Source organism: Protopterus annectens, chromosome 1.part0 (assembly GCF_019279795.1).
Source record: "Protopterus annectens isolate FY-2018-M chromosome 1.part0, PAN1.0, whole genome shotgun sequence".
Lineage (NCBI taxonomy): Eukaryota > Metazoa > Chordata > Ceratodontiformes > Protopteridae > Protopterus > Protopterus annectens.
In genome coordinates, this window is record NC_056725.1 from 854,066,973 (window position 1) to 854,083,008 (window position 16,036).

At 44.8% G+C, this 16,036-nt stretch overlaps 1 protein-coding gene across 1 annotated transcript in view; it reads left to right on the forward strand.

Moving 5' to 3' along the window:
- Positions 1–16,036, forward strand: part of TMEM30A (transmembrane protein 30A) — a 477,361-nt gene that overhangs the window by 113,797 nt on the left and 347,528 nt on the right. Inside the window, exons 5-6 of the mRNA XM_044064035.1 lie at positions 5,618–5,639; positions 10,541–10,572. Coding sequence (XP_043919970.1) covers positions 5,618–5,639; positions 10,541–10,572 — 54 coding nt within the window. The remainder of the gene's footprint in view (positions 1–5,617; positions 5,640–10,540; positions 10,573–16,036) is intronic.

Sequence of the window (16,036 nt, forward strand, 5' to 3'; positions counted from 1 at the left end):
TGGTATGCCACGAGATTCTTCAACTATGGAACCCGCGGATGTCTCTACCTTGGATGGGTCTGGAGCCGCTGTTCAGGCACCGGCTTCTGAGGGTGTATTCAGGCCTACAGACTTGCATATTAAATCGACACCTCCTTCATTACTAAGGCCTAAATCTCGATCCATGTTTAAAAAACCGACACCCAGGCCACATGCTCAGGCCCCTAAGCCTAAAAACCAAATGATTAAAATGGCCGAAGATCTAATAACTCTAATCAGGGGTAGTCACCCCCCCCCCCCTCTAAGAGGCCTAGGGCTGAGCTTGATTATGAATCTTCTGATCATTATTCTGTTTCTTCTGACTCTTCTGATGACCTGGATTTGTCTGTACCTACTTATGAGGATTCTGATGTAGAGGATTCTATTCCCTCTGCTTCCCCTCCTGGGGATTTTTCTTTTGGGGAAACTTTACATACTTAAGGGAGCATTTTCACTGGGAAAGCCAGGAATTTTCTGATTCAAAAAAGAGGCTTAGGGATTTCCTTCTCCTACCTCAGCATAGGCATTTGGCTATACCTCCTGTAGTAGACATTGTTGATGATGTGTTCTCAGAATCCAGTTTGGCCCCTGATTCCCTGCCTCCTGCTCCTAGTAAACCTGACAGATACTACAGGGTTCCTGAGTCCCACATGTTCCTTTTCAAAAATCCTGCTGCAGATCCAGAGACTATTTCTCAGGGGCCCAAGGGCATTAAGGCTTCTACTACTAAAAATCCTACCCCTTCTGATAGAGATTTCCAGGGTGCTGGATAGATGGGGTAAAAAGGCTTATACTTCTGCAACCTTTCAATCAGAGCTTTAAACTGCCAATTTCATGTGTTAAAATATCAGCAACATGTTATTGGACTGCTTAAACAGAAAATTATGTTGATTCCTGACTGTGTGGAAAATAAAGATTTATAGGACTTAATGTATTATGCTGAACAAGTTGGAAAACATGCTTTGCAATGTGGTTTTGATTCTTTAGAGGCCTCTTGCAGGGCTGCTGTTACTGGGTCTGTGCTTGGAAGGCATGCTTGGCTTAAGTAACCATCTTTGCCTGATCATGTTAAAGCTAAATTGTTGGATGCTCCTTTAAATCAGGACCTCCTGTTTGAAAGCAGGGCTGAAGAAGTTTTTAAAAAGATGGAAGATAAAGCTAAATCTATGCAGCCTTCTAGATTTAGTAGACACTGGCCTACTAAGAATTGGTCCTTTCCAGTTCCTTCCAGGTCCTCTCAAGCCAAACCCAGACACAGCAAAAACCCCAGGTTTCAGTCCCAGGGGACTCTTAGAACTAAGCAGTGGGGGGCCTCCACTTCCAAATCTGGAAATAACAAGATCCCCCCCCCCGTGGTAAACAGTCTCAATGACTTCCTTTTAAAATTCCCAAGCACGTATCTTTTGACCGCCCCTTTGAGGGGGGGGATTGCTCTTCATGCAACGAACTGGGAACTCATAACCTAGGACAAATGGGTTTTAAATATAGTGTCCCAGGGATACAGATTTCATTTCCACGTGTTGGCATCACCAAATGGGTGGCCAGACCTGCCCCCAAATCAGTGGGCAGAGGCTCAAAAACAAGTACTGTCCCTCTTACGCATGGGGGCTATTCAACTGGTGCCAGAAGAGGAAAAGGGACAAGGTTTCTACTCCAGACTTTTCCTGGTACCCAGAAAATTTAAATCATGGCATCCAGTCATGGACGTGTCTACTCTAAACACTTTTCTAGAGATTCCAAAATTCAAGATGCTGACTCTTCACCAATTACTATCTATGCTAGGCAAAGACGCCTGGTTGGCAACACTAGATTTAAAAGAAGCATACCTGTACATCCCAGTCAGGGAATCTTGCAGAAGATACCCAAGCTTCAAAGCAGGCTACATGCATTATCACTTCTCGGCACTGTCCTTTGGCTTGTCTACTGCGCCCACGGTATTTACAAAGAAGTATTCAAATATACCCATACCTGGACGATTGTCTAATTCAGACAGAAAACCAGGACATGCTTTTAAATCATCTGGCGTTTGTAAAAAGGGTTCTAACTTGTCTAGAGTACACCATAAACAAAAAGAAATCACAACTGGTACCCTGCCAACAAATTACATTCCTGGGTGCAAGCTTGAATACAACTGCCCAATTGGCTTACCTCACGCCAGGAAAGAAAATTCATTTGATAACCTACTTCAAACAAGTGGCCACAAAAGCCCTGCTATCTGCAAGACAAATACTGCAAGCCTTGTTGTTCATGGCCTCCTGCATTCTTCTAATTCCATATGCAAGACTGCATATGAGGAAACTACAGTGGTATCTAAAAAGTCTATGGAGTCAACATTCTCACAGCCTGGAAACAATGATTCCTATCGTACCTTGCCTACACCTGGAGTTCCTCTGGTGGGCAGAGGCCTGCCACCAAAACAAGGGGCTACCATTCACACTACCCCCTACCGCCCAAACCCCAACAGACTCATCAGACTATGCATGGGGGGCTCACTTGGCAGGGCAGTGCATTCAGGGCAAATGGAACCCGAGACAGATGCACCTGCATATCAACCAAAAACAAATTCCTTGACTGCCTTCAAAGACCGCATTCTTCCAGGACAACTGTTGGTAAAGACAGACAACACCACAGTTATGTGGTATATAAACAAGCAGGGGGAACCCACTCGTACCCTCTCTGCAGACTTGCTATGGCTCTGTGGAACACAGACTTGAGCTTCAAAGTGCACCTACAAGCTCAATTCCTGCCAAGCAAGCTAAATTCACTGGCAGATGACTTGAGCAGAAATCTCATGGACCCACACAAATGGAAACTGGAAGCAAAAATATTCAACCACTTGAGGAGCAAATGGGGGACTCCAGAGATGGACCTCTTCGCCTCCCCTCAGAAAAGTGGAAAAGATACTGGTCCTGGAGCCAGGCACATGGGATGGACACAACAGTGCCCAGCTTAGCTCATATTCTTCAGTACTTAACAGAAATGCTCCACAAGGGCCTATCCTCGTCAATTAAAATTCATGCCTCTGCCATTTCAGCTCATTATAATACTGAGCCACCCCTCTTCTCTAACCCTCTGCTAAAACAATTTCTTAAAGGGGCCAGAAGATTAAGACCCCCCCAGGAGAGCCCCTACTCCAGCCTGGGACCTTAACTTTGTATTGGAAAAGCCCACTTTCCCTCCTTTTGAGCCAGCTGCAACAGCAGGGTTGAAATTCCTTTCTTGGAAAACAGCATTCCTTCTATCCATCACTTCAGCAAGAAGAGTATCTGAATTACAGGCCCTCATGGCAGTAGAACCCTTAATTATCTTCCATGCAGACAGGGTTTCCCTCGGGACCAGTCCTTCCTTTTATGCCCAGTGTGGTGTCTAGCGTGACCCTTAATCAGTCCATTCACTTGCCTACTTTCTTCCCTAATCCACAAAACAAAGGAGAACGAATACTGCACTCTCTGGACGTGCACAGACAACTTGGATTCTATTTGGACAGGACTAGGCCTCTCAGAAAATCTGAACAGCTGCTATTTGGCTTTGCTGCAGAGGCAGAGGGGAAGGCCATTTCACAGCAAACTATTTCCAAATGGATAGCCCATTGCATTTATTTCTGCTGCAAGCATCATGGAAAACCTACCCCACAGGGGATAAGATCACATTCCACCAGGGCTGCTTCTACCTCTACAGTTTTTCTCAGAGGAGTCCCTACCAGGGATATCATAGAAGCTGCTACCTGGAGCTCAGTACATACCTTCACCAAGCATTACCACATGCCTCTTTTTTTCTAAATCCAGAACTGGGTTTTGCCACTGCAGTTTTGCACGGCTTAATAGCTGGCCCTAATGCTCTCTAACTTCCTCCTCCCTTCCTTAGCTTTGGGAATCGACCCAAATGTGATGACTGCAACAATGAAATAAGAAGAACATAGTACATTTGTGTACACTTACCATAAATGTAGATGTTCGAGTGTATGCACTGTTGCAGTCCTGGTTACCCTCCCTCCAGCCCCCTGACTTCTCTTGGTTCTACCTTTCCTTCTTGTTTGGTATATTTAAGCTTTCTGGTGTATTTGTTTTTTGTTGGAGGTGTACCATAGCTTATAATTGCTTCCTATTGTGGGGGCACCTGACATCGGGGGCAAGAAAAACTGATTGTAATGGCGTTGGCTGCATGTTTTATACCCCTGATGTCATGGAAGAGGAGACAGCATCCAACGCAGGAATCCAAGACTCTGGTATTCAGGCCGGCTGAGGGCTACCTGCATGCAGAGAAGCAAAATGTGATGAGTGCAACAGTGAATACACTCGAACATTTACATTTATGGCAAGTGTACACAACTATACTTTCTACTAAAACAATACAGGGCGTAAGTAATATGTCCTATGCAGACCATCTCAAGGCCCTATCCCTGTATTCCATCTCCTACAGGCTTTTGAGTGGTCATCTATGTCTGGCATACAGGGAATTGTCAGACCTCACTTTGATGGATCTCCTGCATGTCCACAAAACAAGCAGTACCAGAATTACCCTTTTCTAAAAACTTAAACCTTGCCTGTGATATAAATAGGACCTGCTGGAGAGATAGGTATGTATCCCAGAGACTACCCCATCTATGGAACAAGCTCCCCATCCGTGTGAAGCAGAGTTCCTCCCTAACCCAATTCAAGTGCAGTTTGGACAGTTGGATGGGAAACTGGAATTTCATCCCTGGTTTGGCACCTATGTCTCTAATGCACACAGGTAACCTGTAAATGATTCATCTCTCAGGCCCTTGCTTGCACTTATCAAGGGTATCGGAACTTGTCAGAGATTTGAGATGCATGGCTAGGCTTAAAAAGGCCGTTGTGATTGTTAGCCTTGTAAACACCTATGAACCTAAGAATATTGCTACTTGGGGTGTTCACTTTTACTGAGACATACTGTCACTTTATCAGCCATCAGAATACTTGTCTGAAAACGGTTTCTGCCAGCCTTGATATCTGCTGGACTCACTTCTGAAATTCAGGCTGCCTTGTGCAAGGAGTCTTTCCTGATATCCCTTAAAGACAGATTCACTCTTAAGACTAATCCTGTATTTGCAACAAAGGCTGTAGCAGAATTCTGTGTTAACTAGGCCATTCATCTCAGTCATCTTCCCAAATTCCTAGAACAAGGGACAATGAATCCTCCATTCATTGGATGTTCATAGGCAGGTTTTCCTTTTATTGAACAAAATTCCCTAATAGGGAGGAACAACTTCTGATATCCTTTGCAGTTGACATGGAATGGAGACTTTTGTGGGTATGCAGACTAAATCAAAGTGGATTTCCAGTTGCATTGCCTTCTGCTATTGCCATCATTGCAAACAGACTCCTAGTTGCACTGTGGCATATTCTACCAAACAAGGGTAATTACCACAGCCTTTCTAAAAAGGCCCATAAATTGAGTCCATTTTGGAAGCAGCTACTTGATCTTAGTTTCTCGCATTCGAAAAGCTTTGTAACCTTGGTGCTAGTTCTAGTGTTAGAGCCAGGTTTGCATCTGCCATTACGCATTGCTTTATCTCCCAGCCCCAAGTTCTTCCTAACCACAGATCAAGATTAGCTTTGGAAGTCTTGCAACAAATCAGTATGTCAACAGTGACTGTGATAGTACATTTGCATTAGGAGCTAATTGTAGATCACTGTTGGTGTCCTATCCCTCTCACCTACCCCTCCTTGCACCTCATATCTGTCTCTCTCTCTCTCTGTCTCTCTCATCTCACTTACCTGGGGTCGGAGTGGGTACGATGACCTAACACCCACTTCTCCTACCCCAAGTCTTCCTTAAGGTTGGTCATGTAAACCTAAGGGACTGATGTAGACATAAATGGACTTGCTTCTCTGTGTGGGCCACAGGGCTATGCTTTTTTTCAACACTTGTCCCATCTGTCTTGAATTGTCTTTCTGATATTTTTGTTTAAAGTGCTGATATATTCCCCATTAAGATTTATTTTGCAGCTGTTTTTAATTGTTATGTTTAGTTACAATGTTTTTATTGGCATTGGTAATGGTATGCATAGCTTTCTTAAAGGGCACCTTTTTTTACACTTCCATTACAGGATCCTTTGCCCTTCTGGGATTTATATTTTATGATAGAGAATATGATCTTGCCCCCATTTGAACTTGCTATTTCAGTTGAGTTGAAATGCCTACCTTGAAGAGAATGTCTAGTGGCAGTCACTTTTGTCAAAAGAATTTCTGAGGTGCATGCTGTGTCTGTCCATCATTTGTACCTTGTATACTACAAAGACAGGTTCAGTCTGTAGACTAATGCCTCTTTTACCAATGGTGGCTGTGGTGGTCATGCCCTTGGCATTGTCCCATACCTTGCTCTTGACGTAGATTATCATATCAGTAATTCTGTGCCACTGCTATTGCAAAGTCATTACTTGGCCGCTGACAGTACTCCTATCCTGCATGACTTCCTGCCATATCTGGTCTCAGTACATCTTGTTTGCAGCATTCTTGCCCAGGACTCGCATGACGTTCAACAAAGGGCATGCAGTAATGCTATAATTTTGTGGTTTATAAACTTTTCCAGACAGTTGGTTGGGCCCATGGCAAGCCATGTATACCTGTGGGTTCTGCACTTCATTGAATTATTGTGTCAAGCAGTCTCTGTACACCTATGGCCACTAGCTCCTTCTCTCCAATTCTGCAACAGGTTTGAAGGCCCCCTGCTCCATTTACTCTGTTGCTATGGAAATTGGCTGCCTATTCATAGGATTATAGGAGATTACTAGGTTAATGACACTGGGGCCCTTACAAGCCTAGCCAAGAGATTATCCCCCAAAATGAACCCTGTCAGCCAGCACCTGTTGCCCCTGTCAATGAGGTACAAATGTGGAACCCCTGGGACAAATTTGTGGTTTTCTGTACACTCACCAAGATTGCGCTTGGAGGGTCCGTGAGGTACTCTGTTTGTTTGACATGTATGGGAAGCCTATTCCAGAGACTGGGCAACCTCTGGGAGAAAAACCTCTCTCTCCAGCAGGTTTTGTTGATGTTGCATATTAGATTTAGGCCTATCGAGTGGGTAATGCGCGAGGAGTTAGACTTACTGATATGGATCATCTCTAGTAGGGCAGGGTCTGATATTGCCTTGTAGGTGAGACACTTATCGCCTCTGAGCAATCTGTATGATACCGAGTAGAGTGAGAGTAAGTTGAGCCTGTCCGCATAGGATAGATTTTGGAGGTCATGGATTCTCTTTGTGAGGTATTTCTGTGGCCTTTCCAGTTGGTGCAGGTGTTTGGAGAGGTACATCCCAAATTGGGCATTATACTCCATTGTAGGCGTAATGAGGGAGGAGTACAGCCCCATGTAATAGTGTGCACACCCTGTTTTAAACCCCTTCCTTCCTTATCTTTAGTGTGTTGTCATGCCTTCTCCTCTGTAGAGGTTTTTTCTTGTCTCTTGTATTTTGTTGTTTCCTGGGTGCCTAATGCTTATTGTCTGCATCACCACCACAACTTTTCATGACACTGCTAACCCATCCTGTAGTATTTCCACTCGCACATATCACAGGTGTTGATTCTACTGTTGGGATACATTACCAGGTGAGCTTCTGCTTTTAATACTTGTATATCCACTTCTAGAGAGTTACTTTTTAAAGTCCCATATTTGGCTGAATTTTGTCTGTAAACAGTCTGGTGGAAAATAGCAGTCACATGCTGTTTAGCTAATAAGAGCCTTGTAGAACAGTGGTTATACCGGTGAGTCAGTTTAGTGCTGCTGTCTCTGAATCGCATCTGGAAACAACTGTACTACCCAGCTTAGCTGGTGCATGCAAACAGTCTGCTCCTTCGTGGACTTGCAGTGGCCAAGGCACTGCACTGTGGAGGTTTTGTAGTGCTCCATTACTTTGCTAAGATATGTATCGTGTGATGTCTGTACATGCTTCCATGTGCATGGGGCTGCCATTTTGCCTATTCAACAGACTTGTTTAGTAGCCATGGCTTACCTGGACACTATGAATTGCAGTGCTTATGCATGGTGTACTTGGGAGAACAAAGTATTGATCTTTCTGCTCAAGCTTTTTTTTTTCTAAACTTGCTGGGATAGTATGGTGGATGCCCGTCAGGGAGTTGCCAGGATTGTGAATGATCAAACTGGCATCGCTCATTCTGTTGAACAGTGCTGGCATTAATACAGTGACCTGCATCAGCATATCCCTGAGTAGTGGAAGGCAGAGGTTTAGGAGAAACAGCCAGACATATATTGTAAGCAATTTCCCCCCGTCTTTAATGTACTACCTGCTGAATCTGTGTACTGAGGTGTGTGTATACTTTCTTTTACCTAGGCTAAGAGGAGAAATGAACAGAGCAAGATTTTGCAGGAGGCTGAAATGACTTTTCTGGCAGCAGGGCATATAATGAGGTGCGGCACTTCACTGTGTAACTATATTTTGTGTGTGTGTGTGTGTGTGTGTGTGTGTGTGTGTGTGTGTGTGTGCACTAATGTGCTGTCGTTCTGCAGTTCCATTTGTGGTTGCAGGTTGTGGACTGGTGCAGATTGCCTTGCCAGTGCCTTTGGTGCTGGCTTGCCAGTTGTTGCCAAGTCTGCCTTTCAACAGAGGGATGGAGGCTACTTTTCTAACTGGATGATTTCTCATCACCAATGGTGGCTGATATCAGAAGTGCACGGACAGCTGGATGTCTTAGTACAGTGGAACTCCTGCTAGCTGTACTTGAGTTGCTAAAGCAAGTAAGCCCTGACTGTCCAGTTAGCCATGACGCAGTCTGCCCATGTTGTCAATCATTGAGATGACTGATGCCTGGATGTTGCCCCCAGGGTCTGCATGGTGTATTGCCATGGTCCCTGTTCTGTCTCTGTTAGGTATTCCCCTTTGTCATTCCCCACTCCTTTTTTGTTGTCCAGCCACCCCCAGTTTAGCATGGCTGCCCTCTGATCTTCCATTCTTTGACTAACATATTTTGCATATCTTACAGTGAAAAGTTTTTGGAAGGAAGAAAGATATTAAGCTGCACACTTAAGGAAGGTGAAAACATATAGGATTATACCACCACTTATTCCAGACAAAGAAAATATTTTGTCCATAGTTACCCAAAATGCCAATCTGGACTTCTCCTTTAAACTCATTCCATCATTTTTATTTGCACACATTATCACTCATTTCAGTTGGTAATCCTAGTGCATAGGGTCTCTTTAGGCTCTTCGCCCTCTGTGCAGTCTTCAACCTCAGTGCCTTCTCATTCTAAGTGGAAAGGGTCTCCCTCCTCCTCTGAAGTAAAGCTGCTTTCTGAATGAGAGGAGGAAGGTCTAGATGATGCCACACGATTGTCTTCTATCCCATCAAGAGTCTCGAGTCAAAAGAGAGTAGATCTTCTCACTAACCTGTTGAAGAGCTTTCATTTTCTGGCACTCATTTTGAAAATGCGTAAACTCTTTAAAAGGAAGGGTACAAAAATTTTAGCAACACAGAAAGGTACTCTGACCTACCTTTTGAGAATGGATTCCTGTGCAAATTTAAACATTCTTAACAGTTTATGCCATATCCTTTGGCCGCAGCCTCCCTATTTAGAGGCAAGAAACCTTGAATTGTGGTATCTGTACATCCTCTTTGTATCGGTCTCAACTTTTTGCTTTAGTGGATGCAGGGTGAATGAGGAAGGCACCAAAAAGTTTTACTGATTTTGTACGTCTGATATTCTTAACAAGATATGTCCCCTTATATAAGCTTGATGCTGTTGCAGCATTGATCTATTTCAATGTGTACTGTTTTATGGTTAATTGGCTTACACGACTGTGGTTTCACTCCTGGCTCACTGGGTAATATTCTGTATAGGTCAAGGTAAATTTTGCCGGCTGATGAGCTGCCAGTGGAAATTATGGCTGATGCTGGTATTATCTTTGCAGTTCCTTGATTTTCCTTATTGTTTCTCTTCTTGTGTTGGCCTAACTAGGTGTAGCAGGCTCCAGATGGTAATCTACTTTGATCATTTTCTTCTTTCTTTTGCTGTGTTGGTTTATCTGCTTCTTTCTCTAGGAAGTGTTGAAAAGAAACTGATCCAACCCCCCCCCCCCCCCGTCTGATTCAATATTGCGTTACGTAATCTGATCAGATCGGATCTGACCTTGGTGCTTTTCAAGAGCTTGGATCCAGGGCTCTGACTCCTCCCCTGTGCATAATTTACTCTGTTCTCAAGATTAACTCAGATTTCGTATGCTGTTTGATCCAGCAGGACATGCGATTCAAGTGCTGTGACTATCTTCTACTGATAAGTCATGTTTAAGTTATTTACAAAACATTTTTGGTCCGTCTCACCAGTGTTTTCCATTTTTGGATTTTTTTCCATATATCTTTCTCTCTGCCAAAAAAAAAAATTCAAAATTCTTGTATTTTTTCCTAGTCCACTTTAAAGCAGTCTTGGTACCTTTTTGACTTGTAGCTCTCTCTATTGTTGGATAGTTAGAGATTGTAGTTGTTACTATTGTAGATGGTGGTGGTGGTGTTGTTGATTTGCCACTATTTTCACCCAGTATTTCAGACAAGACAACTGGGTTTAAAAATGCTCTGCGTGTTGCCATAACATGCCACCACAGGATCCACACTTGCTGTGCATCTACTTGTAGGAGTCGCACTTCTAGATTAAGACTGTGAGGTATTGTGCCTCTTTTATGGCTAGAACTTTAAAAAGGTGCAGAGAAGTTTTTCCTGAACAGCCTCATTCTTACCCAAGTGGGGAGTTTGACAACTCCTGTCCCAGAAGAGTCTTCTCCTTCAGCAAAGAAGATGGAAAAGGTGACAAAGCCTAAGGAACCTAGCAGAAAAAAAGAGAACGAGAAGAAATCGGAATAATTCAGGAAAAGGTCACCGAACCCGTTGGAGCTTTGGAGCCCCAAAGACACCAAGGTGTTCAGTTCCAGAGCTTTATCAGATTGCCATATACCCCTCTGTTTTTCATTGGAGCCTGTGAGTTTGAGGCTCCATTCCTCATTCATGCAAGTGAAGAGCTCTTCTATGCTACCTTTGGATGCCTCATCCTTCAGGTCCATCCATTCATTGAGGAGTCTCTCGAAAGCTGACATCGACAGGATGATGCAGAAGTTCCTTTGTACACATTCAACTGGGGGTCAACTTGAGGGCTTAGGGTATGGCCCTGACTGCCCCTCCACTAGTTTCTCCTGATGTTCTTCGTGTTTCACTGTTGCAGTCATCACAATTGTTATCCCTGCCAGGGTAGCCCTCGGCCAGCCTGAATACCAGAGGCTTAGTATTTCTACGTCTGTTGCTGTCACTTCGAGTGATGTCAGGTCATCAGTAGTATAAAGTAAGGCAGCCGATGCCATTACATCAGTCTTTCTTGTCGAGGAGCCCAAAGCAGAAGCAGATGTTCATCGTGCATACAGCTGCAGTCATAACAGATGGGTTTTCCTGCCGTCAGGCGGGTCCTCGGTCGGCCGAATTCCAAAGTCTAGGTCCGGCGTCGGTTGTCGTCGCTTCTTCCCTGACGTCAGTGCGACGGGTATAAAAGAACCAGCCAACGCCATTTTCTTCAGTATTTCTTGCCACGCGGTGCCCGAAGCAGAAGCAGTTCGCAAGTGCCGGTCGGCCAGCTCCTGAGATTACGAATAGCTGCAACTGAAGTCTTTTTGAAAGTAAGTACCCCGTTGGGAAACTTTTCTTGCCTCAGACCAATGTCAGACAAAGTTAATAATTGTATTTCATGTGGGAAGCAAATACCGCATAAGGATTTTCATTCCCTCTGCATTCCTTGCTTAGGCCCAGACCACGACGTCTCGGCCTGTCGTTTTTGTGCTACATTCAACAAACGCACCATTAAGCGTTGGGCGGAGTTCGCCCAGCACTTTTTTGGCAAAAGATTTAACTACATAATGTCGGATACTCCGACTCCAGTTTTGACTAAAAGATGCAAAGATAAAGACCGACACTCTAGGTCCGCGGCCTGTACCGACACCACGCCAAAGCCGACTACAGGTGGTCCAGTTCTCAGCGAGGCGCCTACGCAGCCCCCGACTACCGACGACACTTCATTGGCGGTGTCTTCTGTACCCGAGGCCGCAGGCTCTTCGGCCCACACCCCGACTACAGATACCGAAGCCACTCTTGGCGGTGAAACTCAGAGTTTAGACAGGTCTGCCTCCTCTCAAGGTGTCTTCAGGCCTTCCTCTTCTTTTTCCATCAAGGCTTTCACTGAGTCTAAGACAGCCATGCATTCTAAAAAACAAACCCCACAGGGCCCTTCTCAAGGCCCCATGCCTAAAAAGCAGATGCTCAAAATGGCTGAGGACTTAATTACTCTTATCAGAGGTTCTCGACCCCCCCCCCCTGGAAAAAAAGGCCCAGAGTGGAGGAAGAATCCCCCTCCTCGGACCAGGCCTCCATTATTTCAGAACATTCTGATGACCAGGAACATTCATATTCCCCTTTTGAAGATTCTGATGCAGAGGAGTCCATTCCTTCTGTCTCCCCCCCCCCCCCTGAGGATTACTCTTTTGGGGAAACCTTGCATACCTTGAGGGGACACTTCCATTGGGAAGGCCAAGAGTACTCAGACTCCAAGAAAAGGCTTGGGGATTTTCTCTTGCTCCCTCAGCACAGGCCTCTGGCTATACCTCCTGTCTTAGATATCCTTGATGATGTGTATTCTGGAGTCCTGCCTCAACCCAGATTCTTTGCCTTCAGCTCCAGTCAAGCCTGACCGGTATTACCGGGTTCCTGACTCACACCAATTCCTATGCAAAAGCCATGCAGCTGACCCAGAAACTATCTCACAGGGCCCCAAGGGAATTAAGGCCTCCACTGCTAAAAATCCATTACCTTCAGACAGGGATTCCAGAGCTTTAGAAAGGTGGGGGAAAAAGGTATACACCTCGGCCACCTTATCCATGAGGGCATTCAACTGCCAGTTCCATATGTTAAAGTACCAACAGTTTCTGTTATCACAGTTGAGAAGCAAAATGTCACAACCTGAACAACCAGATTTGAAGGAGATGCAGGATTTGATACATAGTGCAGAGCAAGTAGGTAAACATACCTTGCAATGTGGTTTTGATGCTTTAGAAGCCTCATGTAGAGCTGCTGTTACAGGATCAGTCATACGTAGACATGCTTGGCTTAAAGAGCAAACCTTACCAGATCATGTCAAAGCTAAATTACTGGATGCACCTCTGCAAAAAGATGTATTGTTTGGTGTTAAAGCTGAGGAGGTATTAAAGAAAATGGAGGAAAAGGCAAAATCAATGCAAACAGTGAAATATTTCCTACAGGTACAACCTCCACGTTTCAGTAGAAATTGTCCTTCAAAAAATTGGTCCTTTCCAGCCACGGACAGACCCCAAAGAGGTAGATACAGGCACCCGAGGGGTAGAGGGCAATCTCAAGGATCATTTAGAGGCAGACAATGGCAAGCACCTACCCAAAGAGGTAGTGAGGATAGTTCACAGCCATTCAGAAAGCAGAACCAATGACTTTCCCCTTTGCATGCCAAGCAAGGCTCAAATGGCATCACCTTTAGGTGGGAAACTGGCACTATTTTCAAAAAATTGGCATATTGTCACAAAAGACAAATGGATCCTGGACATTATAGACAGAGGCTACAGATTCCAGTTTCACACCCTTCCAAAAATGAGAGGCATGCCAAACCTGCCACACAATGCATGCCAAACCTGCCACACAATCAAAGGGCAGACGCACAAAAACAAATTTCCGATCTCATGGACATGAAAGCTATTCAAGAGGTACCTGCACAAGAACAGGGTCAAGGTTTTTATTCCAGACTATTCCTGGTACCAAGGAAGGGCAAAGATTGGAGACCTATTTTGGACCTATCCATCCTAAACACGTTTTTGCTCGTGCCAAAATTCAAGATGCTCACATTACAGCAGCTTCTTCCCATGCTGGGCAAGGAGTCTTGGCTGGTAACATTGGACCTCAAGGAGGCATACCTGCGTGTCCCAATCAGACAAGATTGCAGAAGATACCTCAGATTTCTTGCAGGTTCAACACATTATCAATTCTCTGCATTGCCCTTTGGCTTATCTAATGTGCCCAGAGTGTTCACGAAATGCCTGGCATCAGTAATTGCCTACTGCAGACTGCAAGGGATACAGATATACCCATATCTGGACGACTGCCTGATCCAAGCGGACAGCAAGCACATACTTCTGAAACATCTGGCTTTTGTAATAAGGTTGTTGAATTCCCTGGGATACACAGTCAACAAAAAGAAATCAAGGCTACTACCATCTCAAACAATAATTTTCCTGGGTGCCAACTTGGATACAAACACCCAGATGGCCTACCTCACGCCAGAGAAACAAGGGCAACTAACTCAATACTTCAGAAAAATGGCAACTTTCACCAGGCTGACTGCAAGGAAAATCCTGCAGGCTCTGGGATTCATGACATCTTGCATCCTACTAATCCCATGTGCAAAGCTGCATATGAGGAAACTTCAGTGGTACCTGAAAAACCTATGGTCTCAGCACAGCCACAGCTTGGAAACAATAATACCACTAATTCCATGTCTTCAAAAGGAATTTCTGTGGTGGGCTCAAGCATGCCAAAGAAACACAGGTCTCCCATTCTGCAAGCCTCAAGCAAGTCAAATCATCACAACAGATCCCTCGGATTACACCTGGGGGGCGCACATGACAAATCGGTGCATTCAGGGCAGATGGTCCCAAAAGGAAAAGCACCTACACATCAATCAAAAGGAAATGCTAGCAGTAATAAATGCTATTATAGCTTTCAAAGACCTGCTGCATCCAGGCCAGCTATTGATAAGGACAGACAACACCACAGTAATGTGATACATGAACAAACAGGGAGGAACCCATTCATACCCCCTATGCAGGCTAGCCATGTCTCTTTGGAACATGGCTCTAGAATTACAAATCGAGCTTCAAGCACAGTTCCTGCCAGGCAAGGAAAACACGCTGGCAGACCACCTAAGCAGAAATATGACAGATCTGCACGAATGGAAGTTGCATCCTCAAGTTTTTTCAAAGATAATTCAAGCATGGGGAAGGCCAGACATAGATCTCTTTGCCTCCCACAAAAATCACCAATTGGCAAAATTCTTCTCAAGGACCTTTCATCCACAGGCCTGGAAAGTGGGCGCACTCTTTCATTTGGACAACAATGACAGTTTATGCCTTTCCACCTCTTCCTCTGCTGCCCAAAGTTCTATTAAAAACCAGAGCAGACAGACCACAGATGATTCTCATCGCTCCTGACTGGCCAAGGCAACACTGGTACCCACTCCTGAGGAGCCTGACGCATTCCCCACCATGGATCCTGCCTCTAATGCCTCTTCTACTGACTCAGCACAACTTCAAAACTCTTCACAGTCAGCTGAAAACACTCAATCTAGCCGCATGGAAGATTTCTTAAAATCACAACAGACCCTACTCTCCAAGGAGGTACAGGATGTCATTTTGGAGGCCAGAAGACCTTCTACTAGAAAAGCCTACTCCGCCAAATGGAAACGGTTTTGTGCCTGGAATGAGAAAAAGGGCCAGAACCCTGGTATACTGAATTTATCTCAAATATTACAGTACCTAGCTGAGATGCTAAGCAGTGGACTTTCATTCCCTTCCATCAAAATCCATGCCTCTGCCATTTCTGCAGAATACAACACTGATCCTCCTTTATTCTCTCACCCCCTCTTAAGACAGTTCCTCAGAGGGGCTAAGAATATTAAACCCCCAAGGAAACGACCAGTGCCTGCTTGGGATCTCAATTTCATTCTAGAGAAACTGACTTTGCCTCCTTTCGAGCCAGCTGCCTCAACAGAACTACAATATTTGTCCTGGAAAACGGCCTTCTTGCTGGCTATCACCTCAGCTCGCAGGGTTTCTGAACTACAAGCCCTCATGGCTGTGCAACCTTTCATCATTTTCCATCGGGACAGAGTTTCCTTACAAACCAACCCTTCCTTTATGCCAAAGGTAGTATCCAGGGTAGCCTTGAATCGGGCTATCCACTTACCTACCTTTTACCCCAATCTTCAAAACAA